At 40.5% G+C, this 27,195-nt stretch overlaps 2 protein-coding genes across 6 annotated transcripts in view; one reads left to right on the forward strand and one right to left on the reverse strand.

The window, feature by feature from the left end:
• Positions 1 to 21,899, reverse strand: part of camsap2a (calmodulin regulated spectrin-associated protein family, member 2a) — a 40,441-nt gene extending 18,542 nt beyond the window's left edge. For 2 of the 5 annotated variants that reach the window (XM_052074471.1, XM_052074469.1), the window contains exons 1-5: positions 21,297 to 21,899; positions 18,024 to 18,283; positions 9,063 to 9,224; positions 8,364 to 8,447; positions 479 to 511 (exon numbers count right to left, since the gene is read on the reverse strand). In XM_052074471.1, the coding sequence (XP_051930431.1) occupies positions 479 to 511; positions 8,364 to 8,447; positions 9,063 to 9,224; positions 18,024 to 18,283; positions 21,297 to 21,435 (678 nt within the window). In that variant the 5' untranslated portion in view covers positions 21,436 to 21,899. Of the gene's footprint in view, positions 1 to 478; positions 512 to 8,363; positions 8,448 to 9,062; positions 9,225 to 13,985; positions 14,302 to 18,023; positions 18,284 to 21,296 lie in introns of those variants that run through there. The other 3 variants (XM_052074473.1, XM_052074470.1, XM_052074472.1) reach the window with 2 other exon arrangements.
• Positions 21,900 to 22,407: 508 nt separating this feature from the next.
• On the forward strand, positions 22,408 to 27,136 carry ddx59 (DEAD (Asp-Glu-Ala-Asp) box polypeptide 59). The gene is made up of 8 exons (XM_052074555.1): positions 22,408 to 22,547; positions 22,800 to 23,640; positions 24,656 to 24,838; positions 24,949 to 25,038; positions 25,124 to 25,375; positions 25,728 to 25,880; positions 26,410 to 26,538; positions 26,616 to 27,136. Exons 2-8 carry the CDS (start codon positions 22,816 to 22,818, stop codon positions 26,871 to 26,873), a joined length of 1,890 nt encoding a protein of 629 aa, XP_051930515.1. The 5' UTR covers positions 22,408 to 22,547; positions 22,800 to 22,815; the 3' UTR covers positions 26,874 to 27,136.
• Positions 27,137 to 27,195: the final 59 nt, after the last annotated feature.

Consider the following 27,195-nt stretch of genomic DNA (forward strand, 5'->3'; position numbering starts at 1 on the left):
TATTTTTATAATGATAGAGAATGGGCATATCAATGGGGAGAATGGAATCCAATAAGAAAAAAAGGGATATAAATATCTCAGTTGTGTTTGGGGAAAGAGTGTAGCCTGAGGAAAGCCTGCAAGGACATTCATTTCTTGCCCAGTTCTGCCAGACGGATACAATCATTTTGGGAGAAATTAGCTCTTTTGTGAGTTTGAGGTACTTGACTGGTGATGATAACCATTTTAATTGATTATATTATTCAACTACTTTCTCATACAGATTTTTCAAACTTAAAAAAAAGCCACTATAAATGTTTTGGGGTGTTGTGGGCTCAAGGCTGAAAGTCAAATATACTGTATGGTGAGTGGGCTTGCTCCCGCTCCTGGTTTATTTTCCTGTGGTGTAAAACTACAGTAACAAAAGCTCAAGGTGGCAGTAGCGATGGTCATGAATTGTACAATGAGAGAAGGGATTAGCATTGATGGGTTGACTTACAGGCACAAGCTTCATGTACCACTTGGTTGGAGACTGCAGTAGCAAAAGGGAAACAGCAACAAAGAAATACCTGTTAGTGAGATTAGTCAACAGCATGATTGGCACACACAAGCACAAACAAGAGGAGGTGTAAGGCCACAGATATGAAACAATGTTAAGAACCTGTCCACACAGTCAATTATAAAGAGGTTAAATGTTGCACATTTGAAACAAAGACATGGCAGAGTGTTCAATGAGACGGTGCTTTCATTAGCATTTTAGGCATGTACATTGACCTGATTTAATAACATACATTTATCAACACAATAACATGAGAATCAGCCAAAGGAAAATAAATGTTATGAATTTCAGCGCACTGGGCACGATGCTCAATTACACTGGATGGATGGATGGATGTTCACATTTGCATTATCAAAATGCTGTTGCCCCCAAAAAAAACATTCTACTCCCTTTTCAGCTAAAAACCATGTCACTCTAATCTAAACAGTCAAATTGAAACATTGAATTACGTCCCAAATTTGCCTTTCAAAGAATCAAATCTAAGTGCCATTTAAATGTCGAAGGATCACCTTTAAAAATGGCCTGTGAGTTGGAGGTGGGGCAACCCTTTTGTGTGGACATCTAAATATCAAATGCAGCAGAGTAGATGAAAGATCAATGGTTACTTTATTGGATTCTCCTGATGTGATTGAAGTTGTACGTTCGAAGTGGTAATTTAAGTCACCGGCTGAGGTTTGATCTCATCAAAGGCTAAACTCATTATCCAAAATACAATGGTTAATCAGGTTTATCTGTTTGCAGCTGACCACAAAGCATTCACATCGCAGCACAAATGTGCTTTCCACCTAGTCTGAAGGGGGAAAAAACAGTTGGAAAATTTCCACCAAATAGGCAAATATATACAGTGATCCCTCGCTCTAACACGGGTCATTTTCCGCAGCTTCGCTGTTTCACAGATTTTTTTTGGTGCAGTTTTTTAATGCTTTTTAACCCTTTAAATCAGAACGCGGCGACGGCGCCGCGTGTCAACATTACACTATTTCCAAAAACTATTATAGTTATTTGTTGAAAACGTTTTTTTTTTTTTGTAATTGGGCCTGTGTATATAGTTAAGTATTGTATAATAACTATAAAAAAAATAAAGTTCACTTCTTCACAGATTTCACTTATCACTGGTTCTTTTTGGAACTTAACCCCCACAAAAAACGAGGGTTTACTGTACTACGCAAGCTTAAGGTAAGGTCGCCCGAGTTATGAAAACAGTGTGTGGGAATCGTATGGAGAGGAGTCTAAACATTTTGACCAATTTTCTGTATGTTTCACAATGGAAACATAACATATTTTCACGACCATACGACACACTTAAAAGTCTTACATTTTCTCCAAAATGAGCATGACAACTAATAATGAGGGTTTGCCTTGTGTATGGACCGAGTTCCAAAATCTGTGAACGCTATTGTGTAACTTCCGTGAGAGGTCCACTTGACTGACTGATGTAGTGATGTGTCGTTCGCGAACGATCCGGCTCCCAGAGCCGGCTCTTTGAAGTGAACGATGGGAGCCGGCTCCCACCTCATTGGGAGCCGGCTCCTCAATGGGAGCCGGAACGGGAGGGTTATAGTGATGTGTCGTTCGTGAACGAGCCGGCTCTTAGAGCCGCCTTTTTTGTTTCTCCAGTTGTTCCCCCCCCCCCCCTTCGGTTAAAGCCGCACGTGATTGGTCAAGATCTGTGGTAGACGGGGGGGGGGGGGGGGGGTTCACACACACACACGCGCGCACACACGCACACACGCACACGCACACACACGCGCGCACACACGCACACGCTACAGTTTAGAGAGGGGGGAGGGGTTAGAGGAGAAGAAACAGCAGCGCGCGAACGAGAGAGACGAGGAGACGACAGAGCTAGTTAGCAAAAAAAGAACACGGTGGAAAGCGAAAAGGTGAGAAATGGATAGAAAACGCAGTGAAATTTGGACTCATTTCAATGTTATTGATAGTTCAAAGGCAGCGTGTAGACTCTCAAAGTTAAAATATCCCATAAATCAGGCTCCACAAATAACCTGCACAGGCACATAAGAAAAGTCCACCCATCAGTACAATTGCGAGAGAAAAGACAAGCAAGGGAACCAGATGTTAATGAAGGTGCTAGTGTGTCTGCAACTGTTGCTGCTGCTCCAATGTCACAACAACTGCCTAGAAGTACAACCCAGAGCTCTATCCTGTGCAAGGGTCTTCAGAAAGTGACAGCTGAGCATCAGACCAGCGTAACCACAGGGAAAGTGAAAGAGTTAGTGGATGCTCTCTGTGCATCCATGGACAGAAAATTCCACAGAATGGAATGGAACACTGTTCTGTCAGAAACCACCATTCTTGACCCAAGATTCAAGAAGCTGGCCTTCACTGACAATAGAGCGGCTGATGAAGCTCTTCAAAGAATAACTGCAGCAGCAGCAAGAGCCAGCCAGACAACTGCACTGCCAGGAGGCGAAGAGGGAGAAGAGGGAGCAGAGCAACAACAAGAAGAGCCACAAGCATCTGCTGTTTGGAGGTTCTTTGAAGAACGAGTAACTGGAAGCACTACAAGACGGAATCCTTCATCAGATGCAATTCTGGAAGTGAGATCCTATCTTGAGGAGCCCCTTTTCCCGAGAAGTGCAGACCCTTTGAGCTGGTGGGAGGCCAAGGATTCACTGTACCCACGTCTTACACATGTGATGACACGGAGGCTGTGTGTTGTCGCAACATCTGTGCCCTCAGAAAGAATCTTTTCCAAAACAGGGCAAATGTTAACAGAAAGGAGAAACAGGATCAACCCCTCAAAGCTGAGGTACTTGGTTTTTCTTAATGCCAATCTTCACTAAAGACATTAAAAACTTTTACCTGGATGCTGCTTTTTTCTTTTTGTTTTACAAATTTTAAGTTATAATTTGTTGTGTTGTATTCAATGCTTACTTGTTTTACTGTAAACAGTTAAAAGCTTATAAATATAAATATTCAGAGATTGGAACTTTTTGTTGACCTTGTTTTGAGGTGGGTCTTTGTACTTTGTTTTTATTTTTGTAGCACTCCATGTTGTACTCCATGTTGAGTATAAATAAATATTTGATATACTCTCTATTTTTTGCATTAGTAATTCATTTTACACATAATATTACGTTATTTTTGGTAGTAAATTAATTTAAGCAACAAAAAAACTGAGGAGCCATTGGGAGCCATTTGGGAGCCGAAAGAGCCGGCTCTTTTTAGGGAGCCGATGCAAAAGAGCCGGCTCTCCAAAAGGAGCCGGAATTCCCATCACTAGACTGATGGTGTGCTGACATCCTGCCTATAGAGAGGAAAGGTGGACATAAATGAGAACAGCATGTGGACGTTAAAGTGGGAAGGGAGGGCATGAAAGAGGACGCTAAAGGCATGCCACCTGGAGGTGTATGTAGTATAAAGTACGTGCGTTGTGCAAAACAAGATCGTGAAAATGGAACCTACGAAGAGACACGCTTACGAGGCACAGTTTAAACTGCAAGCTATCAGTTACGTGGAGGATCTGGTGAGTCAAGCAGCCACGAGAGAATTCAAGATCAACTAATCCATGGTGCTCAGTGGTTTTGTTTTATGAAACGGCTCCATGTATCTATCAGGGCAAGTACGACTGTGGCGCAGCAACATCTGGCGGATGACAAGGAATAGTTGACCATTTTCCGTTACTACTGCAGTAAAAAGTGTAATGTTCTGCGTTATATTAAGTAAAGACTCTTTCATTGAGATTTTAATCCTTTATTTGGACGCTCTGCCGGCCCGCACAAGAAGTCGGCTTTTACTATTGTGTTTGGTTGCCACGGTAATGAACAAAAAACGGCCACCTATGGTGTTTTTTTTAAGCAGAAAGAAACGTTTCCAGCCAGCGTCAAGGTGAAGTTGCTAACGCCGTGGCTGTGATGGTGAACGCAACTTAACTAAGACTGGGAGGCAGCACCGGGGCAAGTCACGCCCCAATTTGTGAATGGATCAGGCTATGGTGTCTGCTTGCACTTTTGCACATGCTTTCGCAAAAGCCGGCATCACACGGCAATGAGACTAACTCCAACAATGACGCGAGGGAACCTGCCATGTTTGATTGAGAATTTGTCAGCTATTCATTTCAGATAGAGAGGATGAGGACTTTGATGGATTTGTTTATGAGGGTTGATCAAAAAATAACTAGAGTACATTGTTAAATATTTCAGTCAAGTACAACCAAACTCAGTTTTGCTCCCAGTGTCTTTTTAAAAACATACATCGGCATGCATGCATGCTCCTGTATTTTTTGAGCGAGCATTACTTTTTATCATGCCTGCGTCCAATAATACAATGTCTCTTGTGTATGAGCTAAATACTAAAATAGTAACTGACACGATTCCTTTTAGTTCTGTGCGCAGTATGGTGGTGAAAATACAGTACGGGAATATAACTTAATGACGCATCACACAAGTCTATTGCAAGTGGGGAAGTAAATGATAGGGTTAAGAAGAGCAATATATTTTTAGAGACCGCAACATAAAGCACTCTATCGTGGTGTAGTGAGTCCTAAAAAAAGAGGGGGTGTTCATTCTTCAAGGGAGTAGTAGGAGTTACACTTATAAGGACAACAATGCTCAGTTTTGATTGAAACCGTCAGATGTATTTATCTACGGAACAAGGTGTTTATTCCTGCGCTTGTAGTTTACAGCATTACATCATATTGAGTGTGTATCTATTTATTGTTTTTTAAACAACATCAAACTGCAAATGTAAGCAACATACAAGTGCTTGCAAAATTTGGTGAAAAAGGCGATTTAGTTTCCTGAATAATAACATTTTTTAGCTGTGCCATTCTGAATGCATGACATAGCATCTAAACATCACTGGCTTCAGAAATGCTATCGAGCACTCATTGCATGAAGTATTGAATTATGTGCAATGACAAAGAACATTTCCAAGTGGAAGACAATTATTATTTCCCCATACAACAAACAGCTAAAAACTGTAAGGGCTTTGCATCCACTGCTCTTTGTTGAGTCCAAACTGGACATGTGGTGGCAGGAGGGGGGTCGTAGAGATTCTGGAAGAAGGGGAGCGTGAAACGAGATGGAGGATTTGGAATATGGACATTTGTCATGCTGCCCTCAATAGTCATCTTGTTGAAGACAAAAATGAACATACTAAAGTATCTTAAGGTGAACTGTAGTATCTTATTAACATATCAACATACAAAATGTTAATCAATAATGTTTAAACACCAAACATACTGTACATTCATCCATCCATCCATTTTCCCATCCGCTTAATCCTCACGAGGGTCGCGGGGGGTGCTGGAGCCTATCCCAGCTGTCTTCGGGCAGTAGGCAAGGGAGACTCTGAACCGGTTGCCAGCCAATCGCACAGACGAACGACCGTCCACACTCACACTCAAGCCTAGGGACAATTTAGAGCAGGGTGGGCAAACTACGGCCTGTGGGACGGATTCGGCCTATTGGTCTTTTTAATACGGCCCGCCGAAGATTGGTGCACAATTAGTTTGGACTTGTAATGATAGGTATTTCTACACCAGGTGGCGCAGTTACTTCAAGTTGCAGAGCACAGGGAGGGAGGGGAAGACGAAGAAAGAGGGAGAGGGTAATGACCATGGAAGGGAAAATGATATGTATCTGATTAAACAAAGCGGGTAACAAAGTACGAAACATTCAGGAGACGCCTGGAGTCGGAAAGACTCAAATCTACGAGACTTTGAAAAACAAGGAAGCAATTCTTACTCAGTCCGATTCTGGCAATTTCCATGCTCAGAGTGAATTGCTTGTAGCTCGAGTAAATGAACATTTCTAGTAACAAACTAGAATGGTTTGATTGTTATCATGTTAAAAACTTTCCGGAAACTGGAAATGGGTAGAGCGTGAACAACATCAGTACACATCCTTGAGGAGAACCGGTGCTGAGTGTGATGGTGGAGGAGATTGTTACATTATTACTGGCATACAAAGACATTGTGCTATCTTCTTTATTTTCTATTTCTACTTTTGGCCCGGCTCTCCACAATATTTTCTGCTTCTCATTTGGCCCCCCCGGCAAAATAATTGCCCACCCCTGATTTAGAGTGTTCAATCATGCATGATTTTGGAATGTGGGAGAAAACCGGAGTACCCAGAGAAAACCCAGACAGGTCCGGGGAGAACATGCAAACTCCACACAGAGCTGGAATTGAATCCGGTACCTCTGCACTATGAGGTCGACACACTAACTACTGGCCCACCGGGCCCCCACCAAACATATAATCACCTAATATTTTGTAACCAAGATCTGATATCAAAAACTGGTGCAGATCAGAAAAAAATAAAAAGGTAAAATGACTTCAATTAAATAGCTTTTTGTCATAATTCAAACTAATTAGTTTAATTTCCTGTTGTTGTTTTTTTTTGTCTGAATCCTTCACATTGTGTGTGCAGTGTACTAATCAAAAGATAAACAAACAGTCAAGAAACTATACTGTTAAAAACATGTCATCCACACATTGTAGAGGTACACATTGAAGGAGAAACGGTCTGACCTGGGTGTTTTAATAAGATGGTGATGATGCGCCATGTCTTAGGCTAAATGGGCTCAAACTGTGACTAAAATCTTCTAAGACGACCAGATCAAAACCCCCAGGGGAGAGGTAAGGTTCTCATCAGCCTACGCTGCATGAACACACGCGCGCACGCATTCTCCTATTTGGTGACATTAAAAATATGATATGTCCTTAATATGAATGCCCCTGGAGGCCAAATGTGTCTCGTTGTGTCACTAAAAATTGGATAGAAGATACAGTCAAATGGATGGTATTACAGCAGCTGATAACGGATGTAAATAACACAAGAACAGACATTGAATAACAATGTTTAGTTCCATCCATTCAATAAGTTTCATTTGGTTGGCATTCTGGCTGCACATATTGGTGTCCGTAGGGAACAATGTGTTTAAGACAAAGACGTTAAAACGGCCGAAGTGGACTAAGTCTGAAAAAACAGCCATTACAAGGACACAAAACTGATTAAGTGGTTCAGTTTGACTCGCAAAACTCTTCCCCTGTGAATGACGTACGTGGAACAGTGATAGCTGCATTGGTTAAATACAGTGTGACAGCAGCACGACAATATTTAATTCAACATGTTGTGTGCTGATATTACGACATGGAACCTAACGGAGTTTTTATCTTTCCTTTGAAAATGATTTGGTTAACTGGTGTGTTTTGTGTGTTCTGATATTTTAGACTTCAACTTGGATTGGAAGCTTTTGGAATCTGAAAGAAGTCATGATGAAATAATGTGAGAGGTCAGTCAGGGCTTGCTGTGCTGCCTCTGCATTCTGACCGGACAGATCTGCATCCAACAGTGAAATCTGCGGGCACAGGATTGGGTAGTGAGGCACGCACCTAACCATAGGATTGGGTACTTACACAGAAACAAGTGCACATGAACAGTCACGCACAGAGACAGACAGACAGACATGAGCACACAAGCAAGCACAAATTGAGCATTCTGCCTTATGGCATTTGCAATGACTACCACCATTATGTAACAAATTGGGCCGGCAGGCTGGACATTTAGTGGCCTCACACAAAGAAAGTATTGGCCTAATAAGACAAGCGAGTGCAGATGTTCTGGTTAAGGCACAGATTTAGCGAGGGACTCTTGCGACGATTTAATCCCAAACTTTTTGTGATTCCTTTGATGAAAGTAGGATTTGAGTGGCTTAAGTGTCGAGGAAGCTGCTTCCAGATAGCCGAGTGACACAGATGTCAGGGACTTAAATTCATAAAGTGGATTTGCTTAGCTTGTCTCGAGCCGTCAGTCAAACAAAATCTGCATGTTTCTGCTGAGAAAGGAGAACAACTCACCCGATGACTTTCTGCAGTCTCTGCAATCTGCGCCTCTTTCTTTTTCTTCTCCTGAGCCAGGGTGTCTTTCAGATACTCATTAATCTAAAACAGAGCAGAAGCAGGATCAACTTTTGCTTTGCCAGCAAAAGCACTCATAATAATTCGGTGAAATTATACATACTATGAGGTTTCCACACAAAGAATAATTCCATGATAGTCTGTATATACGCCTTCTGGCCAAACCTTAGGTATAACTACCGTACATTACCTAATGAGATCCAATCTGAGACCGTCAAGACAGACCATACTGGGCAAATAATTAATAATAAAGTGAAGTGTGGGCATGGAACAGTTTAGAGAATATCGTAAACCCAAGTTCCAACGAAGTTGGGACAATGTGCTAAATCAAGAGAAAAAATAATGTGCACAAATATTACTTTTCTCAGCTTTGTGTTTTTCACTCAACTACTTGTGGGACTGTATTTTAGACCTCAGAGTTGCCAGCAAACTACAGAGAGCCATATGTCTGACCGGCAGGACTTTACGGCTGTGTGTGGTTTACGGGGAAAGTATTCCATAGGGCCGACTGCGTGAATTTATGACACAGTAACAAAAGCACACTAGTTACTTTTTTAAATGCAGTATCGTGATTGCTCCGTGACTGTAGCTGTTCTTTTTGCACATACAAAACTTAAAATAATACTTTTTCCCACCAACCTTGTTGATCCAGGTGGTGACCGCATCCTCGGTGTCGTATGGAGCGTCCTCTTCAGAGAAGCATGATGAATACTGGCAAATGCTGGCCATCACCCTCTCCACAATCAGAATGTCAAGCGAGTATGCCATCATCAGTGAATCAATCATTGCCAGATGGGCATTCTGCAAAAAGAAAACATGGAAAGGGTGATGATTAAATTTCAGCATCACTTGTTTCATGGTGTGAGTTTGTGTGATTCGTGAGAAAGAGAGGACAAACGCTGATATCGACTTGTTTTTCAGATATTTTGACTTTTACCACTTGCTTCTTCCAGGGAGTGACTAATGGACAAAACCGTTTCTTTCCTATAACAGTGCAATGACAATAAAACGAGAGTTACATTATTATCCACAATGTTTGTGGGCATCAATCAACTTCTGTCTGAACCATCAAGACCAAAAACGTCGTTCATGTTTTGGAACAATTTGTCAAAATAGTGCTAATTGAAGAGTAAATCTGAAACTGTCCACAGTGCAACGCTCTCCTGTGGGCGTTGTCTTCAAAACAAAAGCATCAGTCTGCTGAAACAGAACAGTTCAGCCGATGAGAACAACATTCAATACAATACTCTGTAGTTCTTATAATCATGTGACTGAACTTTGCACAATAAATTGCAAGTGACATATTTTGTGAAATATAAAATTGATTTCATACATATTTTCAAGAATTAGCCAAATTATATTTAACGAATGAGAACGTAGGTACATTTTCTTGCTTTCCAATTGAAACCATTGTTCCCCCTGCCTGCAACCAGATAAAGTTGCACATTTTGCCATTCCATTTTACTTTGCAAAAAAAAAAAGACAACTTGTATCTTTTTACAACCATTTAATATTTAATTGTTGCATTGATTGTCTTGTTAGGCATTCTAATACAGTGTTAGTTGTTATTAATGTTGCTACCAGATACCAGAATTTCCATCAAAATCAATACATTTTATTTCTACTTTGTGAGACAGGCCTAGTAGCCCAGGAGGTGTTACCTCATGAGATTTAGCAAACCATATGCGATCTGCCAAATGTAGGAGTATAGTTTGACTGTGTACTGTATTCTTTCTCTGTGATGTTGAATGCTTCGTGTAATGCTAAATTTGGAGTCTAGAGCAACGCAGCAGCAAACCAAACCCACTTAATAATAGACTGCCAAGATGTTTTTTCCTCGCCTTTATTGAATCTGTCTAAGCACTTGGTAAATTTCCCCCAACGATACACTAACCAACCAATATAAACAAACAAACCATGTTATCGGTTGCAGCTACATTTCTTAGGGCTGTCGCCACAATAAACGATTAGCTCCAGGCAAGTCCAATCAGAATGTGATTCAACTCCTCAGAGGCCAACTACCTCTTTCATCTGATCTCCTCTCAGGAGCAATATCCGGATATTGATTTAAACCCACTGAAAATCTGAGGACATAAAATGTCAATGTAGAAGAACCAGCATTATTATTTGACCACAGACCAGCTCGTCTTAGTGAATTCAGTGCCACCAGGGCCTTATAAGAGAATGGTCAATGTAGCAGCGCAAGTTGTTCTCAGGATTTGGAAATATTCATCATTCACAACAAATTCATCATTCACAACAAATTCATCATTCACAACAAAAAGGTGTGTGTGTGTGTGTGTATATATATATGCGTAAACAAATTAGATCAATGGGTATTCACTGTGGGGTGAGGAATAGAATTTGGACTCAGATGCAGGCAGGACACGGAAGTGGCCAAGTAAAAAGTCTTTACATACAAAAATACAAAGCAAACACAGAGAGCAGGACTGGGTGTAGCAGGTCAATTCAACAGAGAGAAATGAAAGCACCCCAGTAACAAGTCCCAATGAGCCTGAAAGGAAATTAGGAATGTGAAGTTTTTGTGAACTCTTAGTACCAGATAGGGGCTCACAGTTTTCTCAAGCCAATAGGCGCCCACCACAACCAACAGCTCACAGTAGAGTTGGGGAAACCGGTGGCTTGGTTCAGGGGCTCAAAGGAGGGGATACAGATGGCGGGGAGTGAATATCTACGCTTAGTGGCGATGTTATTCAGTCCTCTAAATTCGATGCACGATGGTATTTTTATTTATTTATTTACTTTTTTTTTGTCTAGCGTCTCGCTTAGATTTGTTCGCAGTGCAACTACACAGGGTTTGTTTCGAGGAGGGGACCCTCCGACAGATCGGAAAAAAAAATGTTTGTACACCGCTCGTCAATCTGGTGACCAGTGGCCATATCATTACTTTGGCTAATGCGATAAGATGCGGATGAGAAAGACAACGTGAACGTAATAGGAAAGAAGTTGAAATAAAGACAAACGCATATTTGACAATAAAGTTGACATTGACTTTGAACGGCAACTCCGACATGCATTCATGCATGTGGTGCACCGCATTATGAGACGTCCTGTCAATTTTCGAGAAAATCTACAAGATTTTTATAAGTGCATCTTAAGATCATAGTGGTTAATTCCCTCACATGGCAGCCTGCCCTTGAAACGCAGTGACTTCAAAACTGAAAACAGTGCTGATTACAAAATCACGTATGGTTAAATCGAAGAGCATCCTGTGGGAAAACGAACCAACTCAACCACGAAATAATATACTGCTCTGCAGTCCACTTTACCTCCTTTTGGCTGGAAAATACAAGTCTGTGATACCGGAGGGTAAAATGTAAAAATAATCTGGTGAGTTCTGTATTACAACCTTCCAATCCAGGCCAGCAGGCACCTTTCTGCAGTCAAAGGTTAAAATTAGAATCTGTCAAGCTTCAAGTAACTTTGTGCATCCTCAGTTGGACATGGAAAAGCACTCAGCGGCCCACATCTCTTATCGACATTGAGGGTCACAATGAGGACATTTTCTCGACAGTATTTTCCAACACTTCGGTGACCTGCAGCCGTTAATTTTTACTCAGGTCTCACAATAACGCTGAATAATTTTTAATCATGCACACACAGATTTAAAAAAAACAAACAAACAAACACTTTTCTGCAGAATGTAAATATGCCAAAATTTCCCATAGCCGCTGTGTGCCTATATGCCAAGCAGTGAGTCTAAAGAAGATAATGGAGTACTATTTTCATGCCCAATGGTGAGAACAAAGGATCAAAAATGTTGTTGGTGTAAACTATTTTGACAATAGAATTAGGACAACAGGTTGCTATTTTAATACGAGGCAAACCTGGAAGAACAAGATTTTGGAGCTTCAATGATGAGAATTATTTAACAAATCCTAGTTAAATGAAGGATTAAGATTTTAGGGATCAACTAGTACAATCCCAGATAAATTAAGAAGCTTGTTATTACACTTTGCTCCACACAGTGCACAGTCACTAGGGTAATGGCGATAGCTTTTTCTCACCATGAAAATCTAAGTAAAATGTCAGTCGCCTTCAATTTCAATTAAGATGAAATGGTCATCTGAATATCAGAGACCGCAGTTTTGTTTGCTAAAATCTAGGATCAGAATTGAGTTTAAATCTAAATGTGACCATGTCTCTGTCTCAAAATTCTGTTAAAAGATGATGTGCAGGTCATTGAATGGCCTGCCAAACCGTGAGCTTTAGATGACAGAACTGTGGTCTGAAATTGCCAAGGGAGATGAGACTTTCAGTTGTATACAGTCACCATTCCCAAAACCACCATGAAATTATGTAGGAACCTCTACCGTAAAAGACTGTATTCAGTGTCTGGAATCATACTCTGACTCAAAATTCATTCATTCATTGTCCGAACCGCTTTATCCTCACGAGGGCCGCGGGGGGAAGGTGCTGGAGCCCATCCCAGCTGTCTTCAGCCAGCCAATCGCAGCAGACTCAAAATAATAATCATAATTATAAATTATTATTTATAATTATATATATTTAATTTAATTTGTGCAAATACAGGGCTGTAATGAATCAAATAAAACTATAGCAATATCTATTCCGATTAATCAAAAAAAAAAAAATATATATATATATATTATCCATATAAAAATAGAATCCTTTTATGCAGATTTACATACAGGGATAATGTACATTCATCCATCTTCTACCGCTTATCCGGGGTAAAATGTACAAAAAATATGAATTTGTAATTGATTAGATGTTATTACAGTGACACAAAGAAAAAGGAGAATATTTTCAAAAATTTAGGGTAAGACCAAAAAATCCCAGGACACTTTTGTTTCAGTATCACATCAAAAGTTGAATTGTGAAAAGCGCAATGTGTGGGAATTGAGGCCATGTCAGCAGGATAACAGCCAGCTATGTCAACCACTACAAGAGACAATTAACAACACGGTCTCTAGGATTACGTTACATTACATTAATTTCATTGCGTTCTTTTGAACACAGAGACTCCTATTTCTCGATCAGTAAGAACAAGTAAACTAAGTAAACAAGGCATGTGTTTTGTAGTTTTATTGCCTACTCCTCCATTTTGCTTCCTTCTTTGGAAAGCATTTAATTTATTGCAATAATAATTCATCATAATTGAATTATTGTACAAAGAAAGATTGTTATGAAGATTTGCACAGTGTGTGGGGAAAACTCAAAAATCATTAGCATTTTTAGCCATCAAAGGTAAAATGAAACAATTAGGAATGTGTATCATCAAACTATAATTTGAATCTGTACTGTTGCTGCAATGTGGTGCATTATTCAGGTAAGCCAATTACTAGGATACCAAACAATAGATGTTTGGAATTCTGAGAATTATCCTTGGAAGACCCCAGCAGGGGGCTATTGTCATTCCCCCACCGGGTCCACAAGGGAATACAGTCTGCTACACAATCTTACAACAGCAGCTCAACCGACCCCACAGCTCGAGTCAACATAAATATGACAAATATCATCCATCCATCCTGTTAGCAACAGAGAAAGAAGCAGTCGAGTACAAAGAAAACTGCCTACCCATCCATATTGTGGCGCCGCTGGCACTGAGCACAACAGGCTTGGCTGTGACTTCTCTGAGGCTGATGAAAACAGAGAGTACTTGGATCAGCTTTCCTTCTCCCCTGCTGCTTCCACTCATCTTTGTGCATTAGAACAATCGCAGAATGTAATAATAAGGGCGGTGGACGTCGGTTTAATATTGAGTCGAATTATTTTCTGCCTGCCTTTTACGTGCATGTAGGGGAGAGCTAAAGCATCTGATCAGAATTTCTGATCAGCCTCCATATGATGTTTTCATGAATTCAGCATTTCAGAATTCTCTACCATGGAGGTTTCATTTCCCGCCTTCATCATGCACAATGAACATATGTGCAAGCATGAACACTGCCCACACCTCGCAACCACCCACCCACACTTAAAAACAACACCTTGCACGCTGGAGTGTTACCATGGTAACGCAATCCCAATCGTGTGATGGAAGTAGCAGAGATGGAGACCGGCAGAAAGAACAGTGTTCATCTCTCTTCGATGCCAAGTTTAACAGAGCTGACATGTTTTCATAACATTAGTCAAGAAATATACAAAACATGTGAGGATATTTTTAATTGCCTTATCTCTTTAAAAAGAAAAAAAATCCTCTTGACCATAAATATTTAATGATTTGGGGATGGGCACGCTCAGAGGCATGTATTGATCATAAAACTTCATGGCTTTAATGACAACTTGACGGTACACGGCCGATGATGCCTCTTGGCTTGAAAGCATTACTTAACCTTTCTATGCATGACACCAAACCTGGCAGTTTTATGTTTTTTTTCCAAAAAAGGTTCATAAGAAACCGTATATGGTAGGGCTTTCCTTACATCCGCCGGAGAATAATTTCCATTTCACTGTCAAGTATTACTCCTAAATTCAATCTTTGTCAGCAGGGAATAATCATCATCACCCTGACAATATCTTGTTAAATGTAAAAATAGTGTCATTATATTGTACTGCACATCTTCAAATGACAGACATGTCCACAATCAATTTATAAAGTGGCAATAGAAGTATGAAAATTAAATTAAAATGGTAAATAGATGCATTTATGTTGATGAAATCCACAGCAGAGGCTTTGAGCAAAGAGAAGACAGAAAGCAGTGCTTGTTGATTTCCAGTTACATCTGTTTGGATGCCTGCAAGCAAAGCCATTAACCATTCCAGCTGATGAAGCAAATCATCAAAAGACACGACAAAGTACACAAATGCCAAAGAATGCCAAGCTCTCGAGAGAGCTTATACTTGGGTGCGAATATATGTCTTAAAAAAAAACAACACACATATAAATGTCAGAGAACATGGAGCTATCATTCGCCACTCCAATTACTTGGCTTTTTTGTATTGACGTAGTAGTCGTCTCACTCACCATTTCCATGGAAATGCAGTCAGAAAGATTCATCTTGAAATTAAAATCTGTGAGTCATCCAAGTAAACGTCTTCAATGTTTCCTCTGTCAGCTATTTATTGGCCAATTAACCAAATTTCACAGAGTGTGGTTATTCAAAATGGCACTTGCGCTGGGATACACGAGCAGCACTGGTAGTTAAGAATTATATGAAATCATTATAATATTATACATTGAATAATTTTTTTTAAAAATTGTATGAAAGTGCCGGTACAGTGGACGACTCGTTAGCACATCCACCTCCCACTGCAGAGGTTGTGGGTATAAATCCAGGCTCCAGCATTCCTGGCTGTGTGTGTTTTCTCCTGGTTTCCTCATACATTCCAAAAACATGCATGATAGGTTCACTGAAGACTCTATATTGCCCATAGGTCTGGATATGTGTGTGTGAATGGTTGTCCGTCTATTTGTGCCCTGCGTTTGCCTGGCAACCAGTTAATGGTGTGTGCCATCTCTTGCCCAAAGCACGCCCACGACCCTCATCAAGATAAGCGGCTCGGAGGATGGATGAATGAATGGATAGAAGGAATATGAAAGACATATTGTAATTAGGGGTACACTGATCACAATTTTCTTGCCAATGACCAATGCCAACCTTTAAAAAGCCTGACTTACCAGTCCCGATTTTTTTCAGATCCCAATTTTGTTTTCATAACCAATGGCATACAACTTCAATGTTCCAATCTTGTTTTGTTGTAAAACATTGAACAATACCTGTGAAACAATTAAAAAAATGTTTTAACTGCACACAAACTTATCTCAATAAAAATGAAAACTGTATCAGTGATCTCACAGGAGAAGAGGACAATGGCTGCCTTTTTCAGACCTCTGCGGAGGGGAGATAAAGCCGGTGGACAAGAAAAAAAAAAAATTAAGGGATCTGCCAATCACTGATCCCCTAAATGAAAGAAATCTGCGGTGATTCCAGATCCCGGATTATCTATCTGTGCCCCCCTTATTTTATTAATTGTGAAAGTACATGACCTATGAATTTTAATGTCTAAAAACAAAGATGATGACATAGCATTTAAACTACTACTACTACTAAACTACTGTTACATGCTTTATGCTGGCAACCGCCCTCCTTCAAGAGCATTCTGCGGGTGCCACGTGCGCCGTGGCACCTTACTGGAAATTTGATTGATAATATATTAATCACATTTATTGATAATATTTTTGATGTGTCTCAATTTGATATACATCAAAAATAGTTCTTCACGTCATGGTCTCTCTAACGAGGCTGAGGAAAGAGGACTGAAGAATCATGCAAAATCAAAAGCACACAAAATCAGCTCCGAAACATCATTTGTTGTTCGCTACTACACGTCAAGAAAAAAAAAAAAAAAACATCATCAGTGATATAAGATGATGCTGACCTACGCACTAAAGCAATCATGCAGAGGTTGCTTATTCCAAATATTTTTTGTCCACACTGCTCAATAGTAATGAAACTACAGAGACCTCAGTTCGGACGGCTTGCTTTGGCTTTGGCCTCTTCTGATTGAGGACATTGGTCGAAGATTTGGAGGGGCTGATTTTCATACTCTGCCACACACTTTGCTTCGAAATGCTCCAGTTACAATTGGAACTCCCATGCACTCATGAGAACCCTGCAGACAGTGTAGGGTTCTGTAGTGGTAGTAGCAGTGCAGCCAGGAGGAAAACCACACTACTCCTCCTGAATTTGTGGGTCGATTTCCCGACAGACCCACCTCTCGGCACCACTGACTTGACCTTATGAGAGCAGCTGAGCAGTGTGATCCTCCTGTAGTTGGCACACACCTTTAAACTTTAAACTTCTTAGAAACAAGGGCCACTGCCCCTCACTCTGCCATTCCAGAGGCACTGTCCTCGATGTTCATCGCAGAGGCGTGTCAACCAGGAGAACCGCACAACATCCAGAGGTTTTCGGAACCCCGGGTGCATAAATATGGACCCCCTCCCGCAAAAAACAAAAGAAAAAAAAAACACACACACACACATATAAAACTAATAATCCTTTGCCAAGTTGAATATTGTTTTCTTTTAAATTTGTTTGGAAGATAGCAACTATAACGTGTTGTCTTGCTGAAGTTCAGGCAGAATTTAAATATGTTTTTAATTAGCATAGAAGGGAAATAAAGAGCAGCAAGACTCTGCAAACAGACTGCAGGCATACTGTGTGCTAATCGTTTCAAACAAACAGCAACTTGCAGCTCATTGAACCAGTAAAGCCTCCTATTGAGTCACAGATACAAACTAACAAGGATGCTCAATTCCTGCTTAACTGGCAGCCACCAAAGCCATCTTAATGAATAGCTAAAATAATAAACGGTTGGTAGGCAGCAAGTATGACAACTGAATGATTGTGAGGTTTGTAGAAAACCTAGTAAATGCTAGGTTGGTTGAACAGTTATTAGATTTAAGGTTCTAGTTCTAGTTAATTACGCTGGCTTGAAGTTTGTTCAATAGAACAGTATGTCAATTGGTAGTGAACAAATTACTCTATTTGTGATTTTACATTTTGCTCACAAGGTGGTAGATGACCCCAAAAAAAAATACATTCCTAACAACGATATATACAACAATACAGAAACATATGAAATTATTTTTAGAAAAAAAAAAGCGCCTACCATTTGCAGAGGCCTCTTTCGAAGGTCCCTCTCCGTGATAATTCTGTCATGGTCAGTGACATGGAGACCTTGCTGGGCCAGAGCCTGAATGACAGCATCGTGGTCCAGCAGAGGCTCGGCAGGATCGTTCTTCAAGATGAGGCTGGCGGCTCGGCAGTAGAGGTCAGCAGACAGCAGGAGACTGGCTACAGGAGGCTTAAGGTGCTCCTGCTCGTATTGGTCCGTGTAGAATGGCTCTTTCAAGTCTTCAGGGATACTGTCTGTTTAACAAATAGGTGTAAATTGTAACAATCTGACTAAGAATATCACATTTATTTTCTGAAGCACTGAACAATATCTTAATTTGCTGCAATTCTTGGCTTTACTGGACATTCTGGACATATTCACACCAGTGCACAGATTCTCCAACAATGCTTTTTCACAGCCCTTATTCACTGTCCCCTGCCATGCCTGACATGGATATTCAAGGATAAACCTGGAATGTCGCTATGGTAACCGCAGTCAGAGCACCACTCTATTGATTCATCGAGCCTGTATCTCAACATTCAGCTCCCTGGGAACACCCTGTCTCATCAAAAAGAGATGCTGTGTGTGTGTGTGTGTGTGTGTGTGTTTCTTTATGCGCTGCGTAGTTGTGTGCATGTTCACAGATGAAGGTTGTACATTCCCAGACACTGCCTGGGTCTTAGCATTCATTTTGCCAACAAATAAGATTCTTCAACAAAGGCGTCTTCCTGCAGCACTTCATCTTATTAAATTGACTCTTATACTATTCTAACATTGTACAGCACCATATTGTGTGACACATTGCCCACTCTGCATCCATTGCTCCCTGATCATCATGAAAAGGGGATTCGCTCATCTGTGACCCTTCTCAAAGTTTCTGATTTTCTTTATTTTTTTTTCCTTGCCCTCTTGTGAAGTTAAGATCAGGGGATGCCATTAATATTTGTCAACTGCTGGCATGTGAAGCCCTTGTTGACTCTTTTATGATTAAGGGCTACGTGTATAAATTTGATTAGACTCTTCCACTGCTACGCTTTTTGCAAAATAAGACTATGATTCAAGGGAAAGAGTTAGGGCCCAAGGACAATTAATTGATTGACTTTAGTCGTATCATAGATGAAAGCAAAGACGGAAATTATATGAAGATTATTGGGAATGTTTATCCAATCCAAAATTAGCACCAGAGAAATTGATGTAAAAAATAATTTTCTGTGGAGAGCACATGGTAATGGTCCAGACCAATTTCTTACAACAATTTCTCCCCAACCCAACAATATTTAAACAGTCGGTCAGTCAATAAATCACATCCTCATGACCACTGTCAATGAGGTAATCTACAGAAGGACTCTTTGTCGGTACAAAAGTAGAGCCTTCTTTGCGCAAAAACTTTTACTATTTACATTTATGTGGTACAGTCTTGATTCTAGTCAATTATTGAATATTTGCTGCTGTCCCATCGACAAGGAAGTCAGACATCAAAGCTGAGTTATGAGGACTGGCCACTGTAACTGATGGGAATTCCTCATCTGCTTCATGATGTGATATAACAAATTCAAATTGAGGCCATGGCTCTGGTGGTTGAGGCCCTTTTGTCATTGGGCCATACTGAATCCCAATTTGCCCTTGGTAAGCTTAGCATAGCAACCTCCAACATGAGAAGAAGAAATTGATTTAGTTCCCACCCAGTGAGCATGATGTGGTTGGACATTCATTCTCAACATTCGATTAAGGAATGAATCATAATTGTATTTTGTTTCTACTGATCCGCTTTGCCATTTTTAAGCACTTGTAGGCTAACAGAAAGATAAATGCATTCATATAAATGTTAAATACAGGGTGCCCAGAAAAAAATTGACAGGATTTTAAATGCTATTTTGAAATGATGTTATATTAAGTGGGACTTTGTTAATAAGGTTTAGTTTGTATTCTGAATACTTGCTTCAGTTTGAGAAATCATCTGGCCAGCTGGGTAGGCTTGTATTAACTACACAGCACTCCTGCATGGATGCCATAAGGTAGATGCATGAGAAGCATTTTGAACAGAATAGCGTAGGCTGAGATCTGGATAAAAGCCTGCTCCCTCGCTCAAAATCTCTGGAGGGCCATATTTTTGGAACGAGCCAATTTCATTCAGTGCTGACAGAATATGAACTGAGGATCCGCAAGGGAACTCGTGTTTGCCGGGCTTTTCCGGCAACCTGACAATGGGTTGTGTGATTTGCAGCTATGACGGCATATTGTTCCAACAAAGAGGATTTTTCAGTTCTTCTGTCGATGAACGTAACCTGAAAGGACAGTACAACTGCTGGCGTAGTTTTTTTTTAATGCAATCTCTATTAATAGTGGTGTAAAATACAAATCTAACAAAGTGAAAGGTGCATACAGATCTGTTCAACAAGGGTATTCAATTAAAAAAAACTTAGAATTGTAAATATCTAACTGAGGTGTCGTTGTTCTTAACACATGCAAGATGCTCTGAAGCAGTGAAGCCAAGAAAACAAGGCAGATATTCCTATATATTTTTTAAAATGTATTTTTCCTCAAGTGGCCTCTATGAAGGCCTAGACATTTCTCACCTAGAACCATGTCATTGTGAGAGGAAAGGAGTACAACTATGCTTTTTATGAAAAACTAAATCAAGAACTGAAGCTAATTACATAATGTAATATGTGTAATTAAATTATATTCATACATTTTACTTTAGGTGAATATTGTGTAACCAGTTGGGATCATAACTCTGACAACAATTTATTTACATGTCCAGGATTAAGAGTAATCTCCATAAACTATAAAATGACACTTTAAAAAAATTGAATATTCAGTCATTTGTGCAGCCCCATCTGAAATAAACATTATTATAGTAACCATCTGAGGTGCCACACATAATGATCTTTACTGTTCTAAGCATATGTGTGCAGTGATTTCAAGGTTACTCCTTGACACCCAGTCCACTGAGTTACCATCACTTAAATCTGAAACATATTGATCCCTGTAAACCACTCACGGAATTGCTTATATTTAATCTTAAAAAAAAGAAAGAAACGTAGTGTTTTTCGAATGATGCCTAAAATACATCTGAGGACATAAAGATTACTTCGTCAAAGTGGCTCAGGTAATATAAAGTTGTATTATATTGTTTTGTATTTTGTGTCTTGCGTTATTTTTGTGACAAACAAGCATAGCCTCGAAGTCACGTTAAAAAATGAATGGTGCTGGATTGGTCAGGTCTACAACAAAAACAAAGATGCAGGTAGCTGATACACCTACCTCTCCCATATGCTTTGGACAGAAGCCAGGCGAGACTGCAACAGATTTTAGCACGCGAGAAATCATACTGTTCAAAAGACTTGATAGCTGGAGCAACGAGGACCTTCTTCACATTATTTTGATCCTGAACTTCACCCATATTTCCACGCAGTCGTTTTCTTCAGTCCTTCGCAGCAAAGCAGCACCGAATCAGCGCCAAAGCATCACGATGGAATTCGATGGAAAACAACGAGTAGCTGTCAAATGAAAAAAAAAACAATGTGACGACGTGTTTGTAGAGAGTACTGTCGCTCAAATATGTCTCGTTGGCACAATGAATCGTGGTGTTTTTCATCCATTCATCAGATGAGACGGCTTTCTTCGCACAAAGCAGCAGCTTTCCTTGAAATTCATCGGGAAAATTGGTCTTCATTTGAGTCAGAAATGTTTTCATTTTCTGATATAAATGGATTGCTATGGTTTGTTCCTTTCGTTTCCATTTGTTCTCGTGAAGAAAATCGGCATGATTCGTGCCTTTAACTCGTTGGTGCCGTTTGCCTCCCTGCAGCGGCGAGCCATTCCAACCACGCTCCAACCAACCTCTGCACCCAATTTGGGCTTAGTGCGCATGCGTACACGGTGCTACATGAAAAGTCAGAAGTTATTTTTTCTGTGAATTTTAAACCTGCCTCCTAATTGCCAAGGCATCCATTTTACGTTAGAAATAAATCCTACGGCACACCACCAAAGAAAGATGTTATAAAAAGTATTAATACTTTAATAATGATGTACTCACTGTAAAATATGGGCCTGTTGATCGAACACAATGCTGATAAACTGTACTTGGAGAAAGCATGACTTAATGCAATACCGTATATACAGTATATCCATGCATACATACAACATATTGACAGGTTCTTTGTATGTTCAAAACACACTGTATTTAATGCACCCACAATTCATACAAATCCACTGCCATTGCAACACTTGCAAAAGCTGGTTGACCACTGAGGTGGCACTTGTACGATATTGATATCTTTATTACTTATTCCACGAAGCATACAGAAAGTATACTGTGATTTCTTTCCGATTGAGACAGAACTCAATTTCAAGAGGTGTGTATACCGTTTATGAACTACATTTCCCAGGATGCTGGGTGTATTGCGTCATTATTCTGCGTCCTTAGCGTGGTTGTTTTGAACGGTATAAAGCTTACCTCATTCTGGCAAATTTATCTTGTTATATATTTGGATATGCTTATGAATGTTGCAGGTTCGTATATTTTTTTCAGCACAAAGGTTATTTTTATTTATTACTTACTCTTTCTGTATGATTATCGATATCTGCCACTCCAGCAGCAGCACGCACACGATGATACGCTATCATCTCCAATTAAGATACTTTGAAGCAGATTCTCGAATAAAGCGATCGAACTTGTGCTCCCATATAGTACGTCTACAAGTTAAATTTGACATATGCATCTAGCTAAAATCATTCTTGTTTGTGTATTCTTTGTGTTCCCAGGTTAATAGCCCGTAAAATGTTTATGCCCAGAGCCCTGAAAGTGAAGAGAACAGCAGACGACGCAAACCTTACTTTGAAGAAGAGTAAAGGTCAAGCTGATCAGGATCAGACAAATGGCGAAGGCGGTTCTACGACGCATGTTGGCCAAGGGCTCAAACACGGCAAAGTCGAAGATACCTCAGTAAAACCAGGCAGAGACCCTGTTGATGTGGTTGAGATCCCGTTACAAGAAGGGGGACAGGAGTGTTCTTCAAGTGGTACTGAAGAGGAGGAAGAACCAGTGAAATCGTTCAAAAAGAATCAGAGATGGGCAGAGCCAGGAGAGCCTATCTGCGTGATGTGTGGTCGCTATGGAGAATACATTTGTGACAGCACTGACAGTGATGTTTGCAGTCTGGAATGCAAAGCCCACCACTTGGCACAAATGGGCCTAGGGACTAGGGCAGAAGTGTTTATTCAGAAAGACACAAATGGAGTCAAAGAAAGTCCTCAAGCTGAATTCATTCCAACTTTTATAAATACATTTGAATCAAACTATTCCTACAAGGAGGATTTGTTCATAACAGGGCTAAGTGATCAGCAGGTGCAGCGTATTAAACGTGAACTGGGGATTGAAACCCAGGGGACAGATGTAAAGAGGCCAATCGTAGAATTTGAACACTGTGGCTTCCCTGCTACTCTGAACGCCAACTTGAAGTCAGCCGGTTATGACGCGCCCACACCAGTACAGATGCAAATGCTGCCAGTTGGTCTCACCGGCAGGGATGTGATCACAAGTGCTGACACAGGGTCGGGGAAGACGGTAGCCTTTCTCCTGCCAGTTGTCCTGAGGGCAATGAAGGTATCGTAGATCATTGTTATATTCAGTTTTTATACTTATGTATATGTTGGCATGAAATTACTGGTACACTTGACAGCATGTGGAATATTTATAGGACATCAACCTCACAGTCAGGAAATCTGAGTTCGAATCTCCTCATCTCTGTGTGGAGTATGTAAATTCTCTCCATGCTTGTGTTTTCTCTGAATAAACATGCATGTTAGAAATTCATTGAAAACACTGCTATGTATCAGTATAAATGGAACGTTGTCTCTGATATGTTCGGGGATTGACTGGTGACCAGTCCACGATATACCCTGCCCGCACCCAAAGTTAGCTGGGATAGGTCCCAGTTACTTGCAACCCTAATTAAGACAAGTGGTGTAGAAACCGTATTGATATTTAAAATGTTTATGGTCCATAAGCATTTTGTAGAACGTGTACATGCGCCAGGTCAAATCCTCGAACTTGTAGAATATTCATTCATTTCATTCATCTTCCGAACCGCATAATCCTCACTAGGCTCGCGGGGGGTGCTGGAGCCTATCCCAGCTGTCTCCGGGCAGAAGGCGTGGGACACCCTGAATCGGTTGCCAGCCAATCACAGGACACACAAAGACGAACAACCATCCACGCTCACACTCACACCTAGGGACAATTTAGAGTGTTCAATCAGCCTGCCACGCATGTTTTTGGAATGTGGGAGGAAACCGGAGCACCAGGAGAAAACCCACGCAGGCCCGGGGAGAACATGCAAACTCCACACAGGGAGGCCGGAGCTGGAATCGAACCCGGTACCTCTGCACTGTGAAGCCGACGTGCTAACCACTGGACTACCGGGCCGCCCACTTTTAGAATAATCTTAATTAAAAAAAGAACAAAAATATTTATAAAAAACAGTGAAATAATGAACAGATTAGTTTTATGTCATACATGTAAATAATCAGCATATTGTACATTTTGTATTTACTCCACTGGTTACTGTTTGTATTGCACATGTGGCACATATTGAGTTGAAGTGTATACTCTCTTTAAGGAACAATCACAGAGTGCGGGGAGCCCGGTGGCACTCATCTTAACCCCCACCAGAGAACTGGCCATACAGATTGAAAGACAGGCTAAAGAGGTGGTGATTGGCCTCCCTAACATGAGAACGGCCCTGCTGGTGGGCGGCATGCCTCTCCCACCTCAGCTGCACCGCCTCAAGCACAGCATTAAAGTATTCATTGAATTCAACTTTTCTTTCTCTCTCCATGAACAGCTTGACACTTTTAAAAATATCACTTGATATTTAAATTTCTTTGATGTGTCCTATGCAACATTTTTTAGATCGTCATAGCAACCCCAGGGCGACTCCTCGAGATTTTAAAGCAGAAAGCTGCACAGCTGGATAAAGTGAAGATCGTTGTGGTTGATGAGGTATGACCGACACTGAATCAAGACCGTAAATGGCTATCAAGACTAATTAGTGCCCTAACATATATTATTTTGTAAAATTCTGCAGGTAGACACGATGCTGAAGTTAGGCTTCCAGCAACAGGTACTAGAAGTTTTAGAGCACGTCCCTGAAGACCATCAGACCCTCCTTGCATCAGCCACCATCCCGACAGGGACAGAGGAGCTGGCAGCCAGACTGGTGCGTGATCCAATTCGCATCGCTGTAGGAGAGAAGAACCAGCCCTGTGCCAACGTCAGACAGATCTTACTGTGGGTTGAGGAACCCTCGAAAAAGAAGAAGCTGTTTGAAATTCTCAATGTAGGTTCTACACACAACTGGTTGTGAATATGCACATTTTTTAATCTTTTAGAAAACAAAATGCACTAAATTAGTATATATAATGACCGTGGACTTAAAATTAATGTAGATATATCGGAATATAATTTCTTCTCTGAAAATATGTTTAATTCTCCATAAAGGTTGGTCTTGACTAGATAATGACTCCCAAAGCAGCTGCAGCTCTGTGTGCAGGAAAAGGGTATTCCCAAAGTCAAGGCTGCACTCCAGTAATTTATTCAACATAGTATAGGAGCAGTGTACTTTTTTGATCGTTTTTAGTTATTTTCTTCAGTGCAATACATTTATGCAACTTTTTTCTCTGGTTTTACAGGACAACAAGTTGTACCAGCCTCCAGTGGTAGTATTTGTAGACTGTAAGCTTGGTGCTGATCTGCTATGTGAAGCAGTTGCCAAGGTGACAGGACTCAATACCGTGGCAATCCACTCTGACAAGAGCCAGTTGGAACGTAACCGGATCCTCAAGGTGAGGCCAGTGTTACCCAGAACGAGGTTGAGAGGATAATTGGCTGTGCCTTAATGTACTTTGGATTCAACCATGCTATCCTTGATCATTTATTTCTCTCCATTGTGAGACAGATTCCCAATCAGTTGGTAATCATACCATTGAAATATGAAATCTATTCAATTCTCCAGTTATGTATTCCTATACTCCATCCTCCTGTTTGGTAGAGTTGATTACAGTCCAACAATATGCATTTCAGTATTCTCCCATTTCCAAGTAAAATAGTTGGAGAACATCAAAGGCTGTCGAAATTGGTTTTATGGAGGGCAGTGAGTACATTCCTAGTAAAAAGTGTGCATCTTATATCCAAACAGACCGTTATACAGGTGTATCATGAATAATGTGACGTGACTCATGACACTCATTTCACGAACTGAATTCGTTTTTGCTGTCTTTGCAAAGCCAAAGACACAATACAATACAATGCAGATGTTGCATTATTGATGGTTTAAGGTGTAATAGTGCGGTTTTCGTTCATTTGTGTCTTTAGGGGCTTCTAGATGGTGACTTTGAAGTGGTGATCAGCACAGGTGTGCTTGGCAGAGGACTGGACTTGGCTAATGTCAGAGTGGTTGTAAACTTTGATATGCCAAACACCATGGATGAATATGTCCACCAGGTTAGTGGTTTTGCAGACACAGATTTTTGCTTTATTTGTAATCAACTGAGCACAAAGACACATTTGTCTGTGTTTAGGTGGGAAGAGCGGGCCGTCTGGGTCACAGGGGAACTGCCATCACCTTTCTCAACAACAACAACAAACGTCTGTTCCTGGGGGTGGTGAACAGGGTCAAACCAACAGGAACCATCCTACCCCCACAGCTCCTCAACTCACCTCACCTCCATGAGCAGCAAAGGAGAGAAAAACAAGCCAAGTTTGGGCCTGTCGACACACTGGTGAACAAAAATAACCTAATCGATATTATTAAGAAACATGACAGACGAAAAAAATAGTCATGCAATAATGGTCCCTCTCTGCTGAGTAAATGCTCATTCAAATATTGGCAAAAGTATTGTGTGAAGTCATTTTTGTATTTCAACTCTTGTATGGACTCATTAGGTTTTACAGATGCATGTAATGAAGAGTGCAGTGGGGGAAAGTGCTGAACGAATGCTGTATTTTTTTTTAAATTCTGTTACATATTGTACATTAATCACATGTGATTATAATAACGATGTATAATATAGTGATGTATAATAAACTTGCCTCATCCATATAGTGTTGTCTTGGTGTATGGTAATTTCTAAAAAAAATATATCATAAAATAAAGACACA

Source organism: Hippocampus zosterae, chromosome 8, assembly GCF_025434085.1.
Source record: "Hippocampus zosterae strain Florida chromosome 8, ASM2543408v3, whole genome shotgun sequence".
NCBI lineage: Eukaryota > Metazoa > Chordata > Actinopteri > Syngnathiformes > Syngnathidae > Hippocampus > Hippocampus zosterae.

Bases quoted from the DNA above. Each gene is read 5' to 3' on its own strand.
- ddx59 (XM_052074555.1), top strand. From the start codon at position 22,816: ATGTTTATGCCCAGAGCCCTGAAAGTGAAGAGAACAGCAGACGACGCA. The intron at 24,839-24,948 runs GTATTCATTGAA...AACATTTTTTAG, and splicing joins GCCTCAAGCACAGCATTAAA to ATCGTCATAGCAACCCCAGG. The intron at 25,881-26,409 runs GTGAGGCCAGTG...TTGTGTCTTTAG, and splicing joins AACGTAACCGGATCCTCAAG to GGGCTTCTAGATGGTGACTT.